Source organism: Sceloporus undulatus, chromosome 2, assembly GCF_019175285.1.
Source record: "Sceloporus undulatus isolate JIND9_A2432 ecotype Alabama chromosome 2, SceUnd_v1.1, whole genome shotgun sequence".
In the NCBI taxonomy this organism is placed as follows: Eukaryota; Metazoa; Chordata; class Lepidosauria; order Squamata; family Phrynosomatidae; genus Sceloporus; species Sceloporus undulatus.
In genome coordinates, this window is record NC_056523.1 from 283,161,449 (window position 1) to 283,179,336 (window position 17,888).

General features: G+C 37.1%; 1 protein-coding gene across 8 annotated transcripts in view; it reads right to left on the bottom strand.

Moving 5' to 3' along the window:
- Positions 1-17,888, bottom strand: part of RASA1 (RAS p21 protein activator 1) — a 108,886-nt gene that overhangs the window by 21,034 nt on the left and 69,964 nt on the right. For all 8 annotated transcript variants that reach the window (XR_006101960.1, XR_006101959.1, XM_042449659.1 and 5 more), the window contains exons 9-15: positions 14,568-14,646; positions 13,383-13,503; positions 12,520-12,676; positions 8,195-8,282; positions 3,911-3,988; positions 1,743-1,900; positions 1,078-1,154 (exon numbers count right to left, since the gene is read on the bottom strand). Coding sequence is in view for 6 of the 8 variants with exons in the window: in XM_042449659.1 (XP_042305593.1) it covers positions 1,078-1,154; positions 1,743-1,900; positions 3,911-3,988; positions 8,195-8,282; positions 12,520-12,676; positions 13,383-13,503; positions 14,568-14,646 (758 nt within the window). In the remaining 2 variants the exon portion in view is untranslated. The remainder of the gene's footprint in view (positions 1-1,077; positions 1,155-1,742; positions 1,901-3,910; positions 3,989-8,194; positions 8,283-12,519; positions 12,677-13,382; positions 13,504-14,567; positions 14,647-17,888) is intronic.

Consider the following 17,888-nt stretch of genomic DNA (forward strand, 5'->3'; position numbering starts at 1 on the left):
GGGAGAAAAATATCTCCAATTTAGATAAATCCAATTCTAACAAATGTTTGCACTTACACATTATGTGGGTTTCTCCCAAAGAACAGACAAAAAGATGAGAACAAGAAGGAACAAAAATATGATGAAGAAATATGGAGGAAGAGGAGGGATGGGATGGTGAAAAAGCAATTTCAGAAGAAAACTATGAAGTGTGAAATGTAGTTCAAAAGTATGAAGCCAGAGGTTTTCAACAGAGTTGCTGTTTGGGGAGGGGGGAATTACCATATATACTTGTTTATAAGTCAAAAAATTTATGCCCAAAAATTGACCCCAAAATCCCAGGTCAACTTATTTACAGGACAGTATGGTAATGTGATAGCAATTCTTTCAGATTTCCCTATATGGTGGGAAGAAAGTTTCTTTTTTTCCTGAGCCAAGCTGAAGGAGTCCTGAGTGATTAATTGCTGCTAGACAAAGTCCCTCTCCTGCATGGGCTGGCCATTGCCATCTGGATAAAGGCAGAAAACAAAGTTGAAACAAACGGTGAAGCAAAAAGCTTCAATAGTCTCACTTGCTGTACACACACATACACATACTGAAGAAACCTCCAGGTTTTACCCTCGACTTATCCACAGGTCATAGCAAAATATGCCCTTATACTTTTACATGAGGTTGACTTATCCTCGAGTATATATGGTAAGAGGATTGGTTGGAATCCTGCCTAGATTTGTACATTGGGTATAAAATGCTACATTTAGTACTAAATATTGTAATCAGCTCTATACAGGAACAGAACAGTCCATGTGGATGAGTCACAGAAATCATAGAGAACCAGGGTTTTTAAGAAAGTGCACTGTATATATGTTTAAATAAGGGAGAGTATTATTCTTACACATTATCAGATATGCCATTAATGAAGACCTCATTCTTTAATATGAAGTGTGATTTCTGAAAAAGTTGGATAAGTTTATTGAAAAAAAGGATCTACAATACATTTTTTACTCATGATATAACTGTCAATTGTGATAAACTTATAAAAAAGATGTATGATGCTACTAATTGAGCTCTTGCAGTTTCTTTCAAAAGTATATAACTTACATATATCTGGATCTTTACTCTTCTTTGTTTTGTTACTAAGACTTATTTCAAATCTATTGATATCAGATGAAAGATCACTAGGAAAAATACAGAAAAAAATCTGATTCACAATTGTACACTTACTGTGACAATGTAAATTTAAAAATAGTAATAATAATAATAATAATGAGGTCAGTATTTAGTTTCATTTCATAAAGCCACAAATGAAAAACAGTCATTACCCAACCAAAACAATGGTGTTTTTTTTCCACTTCAAAACTAAGGAAAATTAAACATAAATCAGTGAGAACTGATTTTTATTCTTAAGACTGCATCTAAGGTTGATTCTCTGAAGATGCCGGCCCCAGCTGCTGGCGAAACATCAGGAATAAACTCTTTCAGAACATGGCCTCATAGCTCGAGAAAAAAAAAAACACTCCAAAATAATAAAAAAAATGAACAAGCCTCTGCTTGCAAAAAAGGAATTCTTATCCTTGGACTCCCCCAACACCTCCAAATCTTCACTTAAGATCCTCCCCCCCATTCCCAAAGTAAAGATGCAGGTTTGCTTAGGAAGGCTAAAAGAGAGAGAGGCGATCACTTGTTCCAGTGGTGTCTGTTCTGTTGGTCAGTGAATACCACTGGATACAACATTTAAATTTAAAATATAAAAGCAAAAGACTTACTCAAACACAAACTCCTCTGACCACACAGGATTCTGTCCTTCTCGTACATGTGTTTTTGCTACTTGCACACAATTTAAGTAGATATTACAATAAGGACTAGTAAAATGCTTTGCTGGAAGTGTATGGGCTTCTTCCACATGTAGTATAAGACTGCTGACCTAGAGAAATAACACAAAATATATTCTATGCTTTACACACTGGGCCACTCTCTCTGCCCCATGGAAGCATACAATCTATACTTACATGTAAAATATGAAAAAAATTCTAATAAATTAAATTAAATGTTAAGAAGTGATAAAGAACAAATTAGCATCAAATGTTAAATTTAGCTATTTTTAAAGCACTTTTTTACTATGGATGTAAGGAAGGTAGAATATAATCTCATTTCTATTTTATACTGCCAATAAAAAACAGGATTACATCTTGTGATGAATAGCTACATAACGGAAAGATTCTACAGCTGCAACAACAAGAAATTGGCAATACCCAAAAATATACAGAATGGAGGAAAGGAGATATAGTTGGGGGAGGGGGGAAATAAAGCAATAACCCTCCTATGATGAGGGCGTTCAGATGAAAATGTATGTGTGTTGAGTGTAGACCTGCTGAGAATTATTCTAATATTAGTGAAGTTCTCAGATTACAGTTTTGCTTTTTAAATAAAATATGTAACTTCCCACATCACTAGGAACTGTAATAGTCATCAGCCACACAATAAGAGAACAAAAAAGTTATTTTGTAACAGACACTAACCTATGTCCAAATTATAAAATGTAAAGAAGTATTCACTTACCAAATTATCATTGATTCAATAGGTCTAAACTAGTTAAAGACTAACAACTGAATTTTGGCTATTTATTTTTCAGATCATGAACTGATTTGTTTTCAGTTTCAGTCTTGGAAATTAAGGTATGACAATGAAAAATTGACTTTTTAAAAAACTGATTCTATGTGATACCAACATTTAGACTGCTAGACAAGAACACAAAGGAAGAGTCTTCCTTCCCCCCCCCCCTTTACTGGTTATAATCTTATGGACTGCCTGCCACTGAGATATTTATGTGCATTATGCCACCTTGAATGGATAACTAGAGGAACATGCTGTTTTTGACTGGGTCTGTCTATATACAGGGGAAAAGCCACTACAAAAGACAAATATATCTTAGGGCAAGTTTCTCAGTTTAACCTTTTCCAAAATAGAGTATATCAATTTTCTAGAAAGGTATTCAGTCATCTGAGACTCCACGTCCAATCTAAAGTGGTATACCTGAGTTAGAACAAGACCTACAGTCTGCTCTCCATATCCATGGATTCCTTATCTACTCATATCCATGGCTTGGAAATATTAAAAAAATCTTTACAAATTCAAAGAAAGAAAACCTTTATTTTGCCATTTTATATAAGGTACACCATTTTACTATGCCACTGTATTTAATGGGACATGAGTATTCACGGTTTTGGTAACCACGGGGGTCCTGGAACCAAATCCTAGTGGATACCAAGGACCTGCTGTACTAGAAATCAAGCTCAAATTATTACTCATTTATATAACATTTCATTTGAAAATCCATGGCATACAACTTAGATTATCTGGAAACATCTGCCCATATTCTAGTTACTAACAGCCACATAATGTTAATATTCCAATAAATATACAAAAGTTACTTATTCACTGGATCATTTGAATCAGCTGATGATCAGTTTTGTTGCAACCACTGGTAACTCCAATAACGAAATCAATAATTATATCTTCAGTTTCCTATATTCTGATTCTACATTCTTAGCACGACTATTTGCAATTATGGCACATTATTTTTAGGAGATAGTCTACTACCTGGGCAAGTGAAGCATTCTAGGTTTTATGTGATTGCACAACATCTTTGATGTGCTAGGTAATATCAGATTCATCACTTGTACTTAAGAATAATCAGTGCTGTCTCTACTACTGCTACTACACACACACATAGAGAAAAAGACATTGTTTAAAGCAGCAACTTCTTAACTGCACCTAGTAAGACTCATGCAAATCTTTCAAAAAATATTTTAGAAATTTACAATAAATTTAATGTTAAGAAAAGAACCTCTAAGATTTAAAAATGTTGTATCAATCATTACTATATCAAATGTTCAACAGAGGGCTACTCACAATTTTAACAAGAATACTTTACCTGACGCAGACGTTTATTAGATGTTCCTGGACTAGTTTTTCTTAAATTGCAAAATGTCTGCAAAGCTTTCATCCAATCCTAGAAAACAGATTTTTTTTCACTGGTATATTTTCAGTGCAATATTCTTTAGTATAAACTTAGAAGAAAGCCTTGCTGAGCTCAATGATACTAACTTCCAGTTAAGTAAGTACAGTCCTACTCCTATATCTATGGGAGATATGTTCTCAGACTGTAACAGAGATAGCAAGAATGGAGGATAATGGTGCATGTTATATTTCTGCTGGAAGTTGACCACAGAGTCATGGTGGAGGACCTCCAGACGGCTAGAGAGATTTTTCTCCCTTGGATGCGAGTAAGTGAAACCACAGCTATCAATCTCATCGATACGGGGATTGGACTGTACAGGACTGCAGCCTAAACTGCATTTTTAAGTAAAGAATCTAATAATTTAACAGAGCTTTCCACTACCCAGCCCACCAGTGTCTTAGTCTTCAACTCCCATCAGCCTAATGAATATGGTCAAAGATAAAAAAACCTGAGCATTATAGTCCAAACTATTTGGAGGGCATGAAGTAAGGTAAGGCTGATTTAACAGACTCCAAATGGATATAGTTTGTTTTGATAGATCATGTTTTCTTATTTCCTCCATCTCTTCTCCAGCCCTGCATCCATCTTTTGGATACTTCTGACTCAGAATTCTGAGTAAGATTTTCTAATATTCTGATGAGTGTAGTTTGTCATTAAACAATGTAGCATCATTCTCAGCATAATGCATGTCAGTTAATCAGCACAGCTCTGTATTTAGTCTGGGATATGTCACCAATCATTGCCACTTGGCTCCTCCTGCAAGTGACAAATGATAAATAAACCACAGCCCATCTATACATGTTTTATCTTGATGTCAAAAGTGTAGGTTCTGGATTGCCTTTAATCAGGCATGAGTTATCATCATCAACTCTGCTTTATTTGGATTAGTCAACAGACCATATCAAAGCCATCCAAAATACACTAAGATGCTTTAGAATACTTGACAAGGAAAGCATATTTTAAAATATATTTGGACCGTAACCACAAGACTGAGAAAAAAACACATTAATACAAATCAGCAGACAGTACAAACCTAAAAATGCATACCAAGCTAAACTGGTACACTCAGCAGCCAAGTTTTTTTTCTTCTTACATTGACTATACTGTCATGTAATTTTTTCCCTTTGTAATCAGCAAGCATAACTGCAAAAATGGCAATCCTCCCAGTAATATATTTATATAAGAAATTTCATTGCTTATACATTTTCCAATGCTTTATTTTCTTCAATAAGGGAAGAAATCTCAGTCACATCCCAGCAACAAACCATAATTTAGGATTCTGGCTTGTTTGTTTGAGGAGACAGAACTCCAGGAATTACAGTAATACCATATATAGAAAGCTCATTAGCTGCTTTCACTGGGAAGAAGAGCCAAGAATGAGCAACTGGACAGTGAGCACCAGCACACTTACTTCTCACAGGTCTCTGGTGTCACACTACACACTGATCCAGAGGTTTCCTGATTGAAGCAGAAAGAAAGAATACAAAAGCCCTAGTGCAAATGTAACCCTTTAGATCCTGTATCAACACTGGCCTCTTTTAGTCCAAATATAGTCATGATTTTTCTTCCCTCAATCATTGGAGCCTGTGTTATTCCTTTGATAATTTTATATCTTGCCTGCCCATCTGCAAAATGATGCAAGATCTTGAAACAGTGTAAGATTTTGAAATATCCAAGTTTAAGAAGGAAAGTTTAAGCTCCAGTTTCTGATTATAAAAGCCACATAAAGATCTCAGAGTGCAAAAATTATTTTATTCTTCAAGAGGGATTTGCTTACTGCTTCCATCTTTGAGTTCTGAGTCCTAGAAACAACTTCTTACCTCCTGGTCTTAAAGATCTCTTGCTAAAACCATAAGCTATGCCTAGGGTAATTTCATTTAAGGTGAACTCGCTGAAGAGCAGAGATTTCTCAGCCTGGACCTTTTGGATTGCAGAATGAGCAGAAAGAGAAGTGGATTCTATGGCTGGTCAAGCTACAAGACAACAAAATAGTATGAAGAAGCCACCAAGCTAGATATTCTAGAAACTTGCAATGGCTGTAAGCCCAGATGTACCTGGGAAACTAGCTTCTTTTTGTTTTCTTTTTCTCTTTTTATTACTAATTTTGCTTAATCTGAGACCTGAATCCTTTGTGTACTGCTTTAGGACTGCTTTTACAAGGTGCTTTTATTTATTTGATTTTTGGTATGTTATATGTTTACTTCATGGATTTAATTCCCCATTTATCTGCTGTTATTTAAAAATGTGGGGTAATTTAAGTTTCCTACTTAAAATATTTAAATATCAAAATATCAAAGCCAAGCCTGTTGGAGTAGCAGAAATGTGCTTTTGTGTAACTGTGATCCCCTAAGAACTGAGAATGACTAAAAAAATAACACAAGTAGATTGTAGTTTAAAACCAAAAGTTTACTAATGGCTTTAATCTATATTTACATCAAAGCTATATCCTAAACTAGCTAGTGAATAGTTCAGGTAAAAAGAAATTTTCTCATCTTCTTTACACAAAAGACAGTTGAGAGAGGAGGAAGACCAACAGTTCAGCTGGAAATCTTGAGAGAGAATGTTTGTTAGTCCCAAAGGGGGAGTGACCTAAGTCACTTGGTTAGTTCGAGAGGGAGGTAGAGTTTGCATATAGGAATTCCCTATTTATCTAAAAAGGAGGAAAGAAAATGCAAAATTCTTCAACAAAGTATGTTAAATAAATGAAATTAACAGTACTCATGAATAGAATCAAAGCACCTTCAATTACACTCTCTTGCCCACTGGGCAAATAGAGAATATCATTTTCACATACATGCTGAAAATTTGGTATTTGGCCACAGAATTGCAGTATCTTGAATTCTAGCTCAAAGAAACTTAGAAAGTCCTCTTCTCTTCTCTGCTCCAATGTTCCACAAATCCTCCTAAGAAATCTAGTGAGACTCAGGAAGGTTAATCTCTGTATCCTCTAAATCTAATTCTCAGGGAATATTTTATTTGATCATTGACAGCTCCCATTTACCCTCTCTTTACCTAGTGTGCTTGTGTATGGCATAGGGACAGACCCTTCCGCCTTCTCAAATCTCCCTTTCCTCTAAGCTAGACCTGCACAACTTGGCCACAGGTAGGGTACAAAATTAAAATTAATTATCAATTTATTATTATTATTTATTATTATTTTTATGGCCTTCTGCTTGGCCATCTCTGCAGGAGAAGGCTGAGTGGAACCTTTAGGGGTGAACATCCACCCATACTCCTCCTCCTCTCCTCCTCCTCTTCCACCTGACCCTATTCTCAGGAGAAAGATGGGCTGCAGAGGAGCCTTACCAGATAGAATGGCTGGCTGTTAGCAGCCAGCTACAATGCCATTGCACTAGAAGTCATTCCACATTCTTGCAGGCCACTGGAAATCTTTTGGCTGGTCACAAGCGGCCCATAGACCATATGTTGTGTAGGCTGCTCTAAGCAATCCCTGAACCTTAGATTCCTTGACTTCAAATGTGGTCACCTCCTGCAATCCAAATCTAGAGTCATATAGCCCCTGCACAGGGTAGCCAGATGTCCTAACCACAAAGGAGGCCAAGGCACCCTCAAAATGTAGGGCATCCAAGAAAAATGTAGGACATTGCAAAATAAAAGCTAAAAATACTAACATAAATTCCTGCTTCTTAGTCATGCTCAAAATGTAGGACATTTTGAAATTCCTCCTAGACAGAAGGCTAAAATGGAGGACAAGTCCTGAAAAAGGGTGATGTATGATCAATCTGCCCCTTCAGGCCTTGCAAGTACAGCCAGGATCGTAAAGCCTTCTTCAGCTGATAAGCATGCTCATTTGACTAACCATTTTCCCATTCTGAAGAAACTGTGCTGCATTAGCTAGCTATCTGCTATTCCTCAGTGCAATCAATGTATATATTTTGATTCTTTGTGTTGAATAATGTCCTCCTTAGATTGCTCTGTGCATATATGGGTTATTGATTCTGATCTGTCCAATATGCACTACTGCCAAGGTTAAAAGATCCTTTACAGGCTTACATAATCGGGCATGTGCTACACTGTCAGAATGTGCTTGAATTCACAAATATATTCAGTGAATAATATATATGCATAGAGAATTTTACTGCAGTACATAAAAGGTAAGCTATCATATTATTGAGAATGACTTAATATATGTTGGTATCTTAACAAAATTAACTTCAAAGCAAAAACAAAACGCACCTGTGCTTGTTCCGGAGTTTCTCCTGCAAAGTAAAAGATGTAATGTTCTTCACTAAAGTGCTGAACTACTATCTGAAAACAGTTTGGCCTAGTTGGAGGAAAAAACAAACAAGAATAGAATATTATCATTAGAATAGCAAATTCCAGTTAGTATTATGACTTGCAGTGCTCTTTCAAATTTTTGTACATTCAGCCATAATACTCTGCAAAGTTACTGAACTCAACAAAATTTCCAACTAAACATGTTGTATATACTGAACTATATGTCGAGAAATTTATGCCCCAAAAGTGAGCCAAAAAACCTGGGTCAGCGTATACATGAGGCAATATGGTAATAAGGCTTGCCCCTCGAGCATCTTCCGCAGCCCAGCTGTCCTCTGAGGGAGAGCTGTGTTGAGGAAGGGCTTGGGAGGGAAATGTTTGCTTCCCTCCCTTCCTCAGGCGGGCTGTCCTCTGTATGCCCTCCGAAGGGACAGCCCTACTGCAGAGGAGGAGGAAGGGATACCTTCAACTTCCCCTCAGGGAATCAAAATCCTTAATTTTGGCTCCAAAACCCAACTTATATTCTAATATACAGTCGTCCCTGTGTATTCACGGCTTTGGCACTCACGGTTTTGATCATTTGTGAGGTCAAGGCCTCGATATGTACATATTCTTTTTTATAATAAATTTTTATTTTTATCCCACTTTTGCCAAGCCCACCCTCTCCTCTCCATCCCCTCCCTGCTACCCTGTATCTAGCCCAGCTGAGCCAGCTACAGGGCGACAGAGGAAAGAAAGGCAAACACTTTCTTTTTCTTTCTCCCAAGACTTTCCAGGGCCAACAGGGTCCTGAGGAAGAGAGGACTCCCTTCCCCTGAGCCCCTGCTGCCTTGGAGGGGCTTGGGGGAGCCTTCTACCAAGGATTTCCAGGGCAGCAGCAGCCAGAGGAAGGGAGAGTGAATCCCCCACCTTCCTTCTGATGCTTCAGACAACTGAGGCAAGCTCTCTGAAGCATTGGGAGGCAGAGGAATGTTACACGCGCTTCTCTCTCCCTTCCTCAATGTCTCAGAGAGCTTGCCTGGGGTGAGGAGGAGGGGTGAGAAGAGTGTGTGAGAGTTCCCCAGCCTCTTTAGGATGCCTCAGAGAGCTCAGGCAAGCTGTCTGAGGACCGGAGGAGGGAAGAGAGGCAAGTGCAGGTGCTCCTCTCTAATCCCTCCCTGTTGCTCTGAAACTGGAGGAAGAGGTTATTCGTGAAATTTTCAAATTCATGAGGGTCCTTCGCCCCTAACCCCCATGAATACAGAGGAATGACTGTATACGGTACATACAGTTAGGCTTTCTTGTGTTCTCCAAGTAATTTTAAGTGAAGGTGTTCATTTTAAACATAGTGTTTCCCAATGAATTTAATGTTATCAGCTGATTACTAAAATATCTGTACAGCTATATGTATGTATATGTATCCTTTAAATAAGATTTTTATACCATATATACTCATGTTAAGTTGACGGTAAAACTTAGGGGCATGTAACAAAGGACAAACAGGACTACAACTATGAATGTTCATGGGATAACTTTGCCTGATTTTAACCCAGAAAAGCTGACAAATATACACAAAAGCCTTATTGAAATTCTTCAGAGCCGATTCCTCATCACTACAATAACTAAAGGGCAGAACTGTTCTTTGGTGACATCATTGGCATGGACATCATCTGTGCTATAACATGCACTAAATCATTATCCAATGCTAATTTATATCTGTCTTTGAAGATGGCATCATTTCCGTGCCATGTGCAGCACTCTAATGCCACATTTTAAGAATGATTTCTTCATCATTTCTGGTGGAACTAAAACCCAAACATCATTTACCCATTTCACTACCAAGTCAATGTCTGGATTTTGTCCTTTTCTTAACTTTGCTTAACCAGAACACATTGTTGCCACACATCTTGTGCAGTCACTCCTTGAAAGGCTTGTTGAGACAAACATCCAATGACTGGAGCATCAATGTTAGGCCATCTAGAATCGCTGCTAACCGTCACCTTTTTCTTTGCTTCATCTTTGACATCCTAAGTAACGTGTGCACAGAACATATCCCATGCCAGTTGCACTGGGTATGACCTTAGATTCATGCCCGGTTGCATACCCTACACAATGTACAGCCACTATTTAGTGCCCTCCTCATCCAGCCAGCCTTTAGTGTGAATACGAACAGTTACACCTGGTAGAATTTTAAAACATTTTTGATATGTTTCCCTTTTGAATGTTATCAATGAGTGCAGCTTTGTCTCATTGATCAAACAAGATAGGACAACTGTGAAATCGGTCTCTTCATGACTGGTCATTTTCACAAGTATGTTCTTTTCACCAACTCTTGCTACTGTTCGATTACCCAGCATGTCAAAAGTCATTGAAGTTTTGTCCATATTACTAATGTTAGCAATATCAACACAAGATTTTGTTTCTGCTTTATAATAAATCTATCAAAGGAATTGATATTTTTATTTTACTATTTAGGCAGTTTCTGTGAGATATTAGTTCACTGGAAAAGCACAATCCATAGCAGTTCATGAACCAAATACAACCAGTCGATGCTTTGAACTGTGAAATACTATCTATTCTTTTGCCATCTGAAGCACCCTTATCCAAATGCTAGATTGAGTCATGATGAGGGTACTTGGTCTGCATTCTGTGATCCAGGCATTCAGATCCTTTTCATTAAGACAGAGGTTTGTGATGCATTATTTTCTTTTACTTTGGCATTTTTGTAGTGTTCCTCTTGTTTTCTCCAGTCTCTTACAAGTATTTCATTTGATGCCTAATTCTCTTACAGCTACACAATTATTGGACCCTTTGCATGTTCAATAACTTTTAACTGGAATAATGCTAAAGGGGCAAGAATTATTTTTTTTCCTATTTTAAAGTATCTATTATGGTCAGAAAAATTCAGCAGAGAAGTGACCTCTGTCTGACACTGCAGGGAAGCACCAAAGAGCTGCCACCACAGCCATTTTTCTGCCCAGGCATTGCAAAAGGCTGTGGAAGAGAGTAGAGGAGGTGCTTTTTAAATGTTCTCTTGGGATGGGCAGCCTGAAAGAAGCACCTACCCCCTCAGCAATCTCTGTCATGGGAAGAAATGCCAAAGAGCTGTTGCCACAGTTGGGAGAGTGGAGGAAATCGGTGCTTTTAAAGGTTCTCCCAGGAGAGACTATAGTGAGAGCTTAGTCTGTCTAGATGGGAGAGCCTACACTAATGGAAACACCAACCTCATCTGCACTCTCTGCTGTGGCAAGGAGATGCCGCCACCACCACATTTTTTTAAGCAGGAACTAGAAAAAGCAAGCAGCAGCACTATGATGGACAGAGGTACCTCACTGACCCAATGTGTAAATTGGATCATCGATAAATTTTATGTCAATTTCTTTTCAACTTATACATGAGTATATATGTTATAGTTACTGAGATGAATTCAGAATAAATATTGACAGACATTGTGTACAGTTACCAAAAGAAAATCTTAAAAAAATATATATGCATGCAACTGATTAGGGTTTTTGGATATTGCACATTCAGTTGGTGTGCATGGTCTGTAAATGATATCAGGAATTATGCAAAATATTTGATCAAGAATGCATTATTTCACATTCTTCGAGACTTGATATATTGATTTCGTTACTGCATGCATTATTCATACCAACTTACATGTCCTGGGGGAGGACTGGACAATTTGTGGCCTTCCAGAGGCTGTCATATTTTTAACTTCTATTAGTCACAGCCAACATGGCCTATGAAGGAGGAAGATGGGTGCTGACATCCAGCATTATCTAGTAGAAGTACCTAGCCTTGCATAGCAACATTTAAAATCCATCACATTGTCACTGCAGTCCTATTTTAACTCTCTTCCTCCTAGTCTTTTTCCTTTCTTGATAGTCTCACCCTTCTTCCGTTCTGGATCAGCATGTGCTAACTTCTCCAAGGATTAGTTACTCCAAGTGCATCTTTCACTTTCCTTCTGTTCCCTTTCTTTTTCTCCACACTCCTTTTCTTTCCCATGGAGTTGAACGGGTTTTCAAAGGTCACCTTATTAAATCCCATGCTTCTGCAACAGTCCACTACCACAGTATCCCCAATAGGTGGCCACCCAGCCTCTATCTAAATTGAACACTTTCAATGGAAGTCTTTTCAATGTCAAGCTATTCATAATATCAAAAAGTTTTAAAAAATCCACTTCTTGTAATGGACAGTTAGTACCAGAAAACAAATCTGTTCCATCATCTGTATGAAAGCCCTTTGAATATTTGAGAATGCCTATCATATGATACGTGAAACCGTAATTATGGTCTTACCTGCCAAACAAACTATCATGAACACCATACACAGAACACACACTAAGATCTATCAATCCTTTGGGTTTAGTGGCTCGTTTTTCACTTTCAAAATAAATAAGTTGAGCATCATTCCCTTCTAAAATGAAGTATAAGTTCTTCCATCGCTTTCCTTTACCTATAAAACAAATAAAAAGAGTTGATGAAAAATTGACCAAGCTGGCTGATTTCTTAGAATTTGATAGGACTTCTAGATTTTATTTGGTTTTGACCAAACAAATTGGCTATATATCCAAATTTTGATCAGCCATCAAGAGACTTCCCCCCAGTTTTGTTTTTGGGGGGTGTGTGTTCTCTACACTTTCTGGAACTTTTTGAGATGTTACAGTTCTGGCTTTAAGTAAGGATTCAGGTTTTAAGTTTTAATAACCAGAACACAGAGATGGACAGCTGAAGAACACTGACATGATGTCTAAGTATGCATATAAGAAGTGTGCATGTGCAAATAAGAGAGCACAAACACAGGATTAGCAGACTTGGTCATTGTTATCGTTCTTGCCCAAAGGGATTAAGGGTAGCAGAAGCTATTTAAGGCAACAAAGGGCCCATACAGACAGGCCAAAATAAAGCTGCTTCGGGTCACTTTGGAGGTATGCTGTTTCAATGATGCATGCATCCTAAGTGGCCAGAAGTTGCACCAAAGCTGTGCTACAGTCCTTAGGACTGGACTGTGGCTTTAGCGTAGCTTTCGGCCTCTTAGGACGCATGCAGCATTGAAACAGCACACCTCCAAAGTGACCCGAAGCAGCTTTATTTTGACCTGCCTGTATGGGCCCAAAGATTCATAGATATCCCTAGGATAAAATATTGTGCAATGTTCTTACTTTTTTTCAGGAGATAACCTTTTTTAACAATATTTTTATAGAATGCATCCTTTGTTTTACGACGAATTGTATTGTAGATTTCTTTTCCATCTACTGTGTCATTAAGTACTTGTCCTTGATGCTGGGAAAAACAAAACAAATAGACAGTAGTTTATCCATTTGAAATGGACATGAATTCTACACTCTAAACAGTATTTTAAGTTCATTAAAATGCACTTAGTTTCCTACAGCTCATGATAGTTCTATGTTTTATAACAAAATAAGTAAATAAATAATAGGTACAATGATCCCAGCTCAGAGCTACTGGTAAAACTTCAAAATGGAACACAACTCAGATTTTGAATAAGTTAATACACATGCATCTTTACAATAGAACATAGCATACATGTTGTTCACTTAAAAAAGATTTTTTTTTAATAATCCACTCCCACACACCACTCCCTCATTTACATTAAAAGCAGAATGAAAATCTTGAGATCTGAACCAAATGTCACTTGCTCTCACATCCAATTGTCCAGATTCTGAGGCCTTTCTATGAATTTCATAACATCAAATATTAGGCAGGTGGTAATCTGAGATACCTGACAAGATTCACCTAAGTAGTGATAATGCTGTCATAGCAGTGTCAGATGAACATCTCCTCCCTATTGCTCTGCCTCTGTATTTTTAGATAGTGTTTAAGAAAAGGTTTGCAATTTTCAGCATCTCTAGTTGGATTATTCAGTTCAATGTAGAGAGCTTCCAATAGGTTTCTGTGTCCACTGATCATGCTGCCTGATTGCTCCCAGCTGCAGCTGAAAAAAGCTGAACAAATCATAGATTCTGCTTCAGGGAGTGAGCTCTCCAGTTTTTTTTTCCTGCTGGTAAGCAACAAAATTAATCCTAGAACCAACCCTGAATTACTTCTTTTTACTTGCTGTGGAAGAGACAAACTAGAAAGCCTGCCTGGTTCACACATCAAACAATGCAAAAAGGGCTATATTTTGTTTAGACACTTCTGCTCCAAGCAGGAACAAACAGACAGTACATACCGGCATAATAGCTTGCTCTTGACAAAGCAGAATTCACTTCAATTCTGGGGTTGTACTCATGGTGTCTGAACCCAGCCACTCTATTCTCTACAATCATGAATCTATCAATGGCAAGTGATTTCTTGGTAAAATTAGGTAGCATGCAATGACTTACCTGCATTGGAACAGGATCTTTAAGATAGTAGCCTTCAACAATTTGTTCTTTTCTATAGTGCTCAATAATGTCAGCAATACTGTTAATAAAAAACAGAGATCTATGAATAAACTGACCTTTTGAATATACAAAACTGAATATGTTTGTACAGAACATTCAGTCATTGACATATTTGTTTAGAAACACATTTAATTAAAATAAAACCAATGTAACGTGCTTCTATTAATGCTGACTTTATGACAGAGATATAACAACAACAAAAAGTAAAACCTAATTCTGACCAATGTATTTCTCTTCATTCAGTGACATCCATACCAAGAGACTCACAAATCCAAGCAAAATCAGTAATGAGGACTATAGATGTAAATCCTAACAGGCAAACATGCTTTGAACAGGCTTAAACATGTATGTTGCATATAAGACAATTTAGAATAGGGTTGGAACCAGATTTAGACATAGTTAGATCAGACCCACCAAAATTAATGTGACTTGTTAGGCATCATTAACTTATGTCCCATTAGGGGGACATATCTGCTGTTAAATATGACTAGGTCTGGTTCCAAAACATTATTGCTCAGTTCATATCAGAATTTTTAAAGTATAAGAATGACACCAATTTTCTGTATTTTCAAGCAAATTAAAAATGGAGTATTTCAGCATTATGGCAGCAGTCAACCAAAATATGATGGTGCTTTTTTCTCTGCTTCTGCAACCATCTGAAAAACTGGGGCAAAGCATTTCTCAGCCCTCAGGTGCATGTTTTAATGGTATACAGGAGAGGGTGATCACCGCATCCTACCTCTGGCTCTATTGATAGAAGCAGTTCTATCAGTGGAACTCAATATACTGCATCTTGGCCAATTTTACCACCGTACCAGTCAGCATGAAAAGTACACTTTCATTAATATTTTTTCAAACTTTTCTGCCACTAGGGACAAAGTTATTACAGAACAGAAAGTAATTTCTACAAAAAAATCGGAATGTGAAATGAAGAAGGACCTTAGTACAGATTATACAGACAACATTTTGAAATCACTAAGTTATCATGTTAAATTCAAGTACTTTTATCAGTGGAGCCAATTTACAGAAAAATCCACATTCCAATTATCACATAGGGCCAGGTGAAAATTGCATTTTTAATGACAAAGAATTGGAAGAGTTATGAACCCCAACATTCCACACATTATATTTATTTGAGCACAGTTCTTATTGATCTACATTTTTTATTAAAGTTAGTGACCACAGGGAATATACAAAATTCTGGTGTGTGTGTGTGTGTGTGTCCATTGTCAACATTGGCCTAAACATGTAACAACATATAGGCAAGACAGCACATTTTTAATACTTTGAACAAAAAAGTAAAATTTGGTCAACAAAGCATGTATGCTAAAATATATTGCTCAAGTTACATTTCCACGAGTTTGTTACCCAGATACTAGGTGAAAATAATATATAGATTACTATTATGGCAAATCAGGGTTTTTCCAAAAGCTTGTTTCCAGTACACTTCCAAACTTGGTACAATGGAAGTCATATACCACAAATTTATTCCTTTTGTAATTGTTATGGACTGCTGGGGCTGGGGTGTGTGGGGGTGGGATGAAATTCCCTGTAGGGTTGGGTCCATATTTGAAGATGGTCTCTAAAGGCAGTAAAGCTAGGGTGGTGGCTGGGTGCCATAATTTTAATTACACAAAATGGTCCAGAGTTAAATTATTTTGTGGAAAATTACAATGGTAACTACAGACATTTTGTGCTGATCCAAGTTCCAGGTTAAGGGGGAAAATATGCAAGGGAAAAGAACAGTGCAGGCATCTCTAGCTACCCAAGGATGGCTGTCATTCCTTTTCTTCCCCAGTAACCAAATAACTCTAACTAACTAAATTTTGTGGGCTTACTTACAAAAATTACATAAAATATTTGAAGTAGTTGAACATGTCCCCAAGAACAGCTTCCCAACAGTTGTCCTCTCGATAAATGAATTACATGTACCATTTATTAAAAAGAATAAATAAAATTTTGGTAGCTGATAACCCACTGTTTCCTTGAAATGCTACATGATATTAGTTTTAAAAGGTTCATTTTGCCTGAACAGGTTGAATTTCCCTTCTGGAATTCCGAAATACAAAATATTACAAAATTATCCACATGGGTGGTTGAGACAATGACAGCATTGCTTTCAATGTACACAAACTTTGTTTTATGCACAAAAGTATTAAAAAGTATTGTGCATAAAATACATTCAAATTATGTGTATAAGTATACATGAAACACAAATGATTTTCATGTTTAGACTTGGGTCACCTCTCCAAGGTGTCTTTAAGTATATGCAAATATTGCAAACTTTGAAAAACTCTGAAATCCGAAACACTTCTGGTCTCAAGCATCTCGTCTAAGAGATGAATCTGTATCTCCTGTTACTTTATAAAGAAAACTGGAAACTCAGCCTTACAAGAGCAATAGGATTATAAAATATTTGAAGTAGACAGTTACAAATGTAGTGAAAACACAAAGAAGAATGTCTCTTTAAGACTTACAGAAACGTTGATATACAGAGAAAAATAAAAATCAAAAGAATTATAATTCTTTAAAACTTCAAGACACTAGTGAAATAAAAATGAGTTTTTGTCCTATCACCATCCACAAGAACAAACATATACAATTCCCTTTGGATATAACTATCAAACAGATCTTGAAAATAATGTATAGAAAGTTAAATAAATTGTTTTGAGTTACTTGGGGGAGAAGATATTTTTTAAAAAGTAATGAAATCCAACAAGCTGACTTTTAATGAGACCAATGTTTACATTATTGCGTGTATGTGTGTGTGTGTGTGTGTGTGTGTGTGTGTGTGTGTGTGTAATTCAAAAATGTTACTTTGGGCCTAATTAGAGGCTTTCAAGAATTTGTCCATTTCAATTTTTAGAAATTTAAATTCATGCTGAGAGTAACACATTAATAAAATGATGTTATTTGTTATTCCTGACTAACAAGTAGTAATATACAATGCAATATTAACAATAGTAATATATTACTATTGAAAAATGACTGCTGAGTAATGATTCCAAACTGTAGTCTCAACATATATTACACTGTACAGTCATCCTTCCATTTTCGTAGGGGATCCTTTCCCGACCCCCTCCCCCCCACGAAAACCGAAATTGGCCTATATTCAAGACCCACTGGCTTGAATAGCGGTGTGTGCCTGTGGGCACACACGCCCTATTTTGTCCCCCCTACATTTGCCGCCCACGAACGGGTGAGGGATGCAGACTTCAAGTTTGTGAAAACAGAGGGGTGACTGTATATAGCATCTACTTT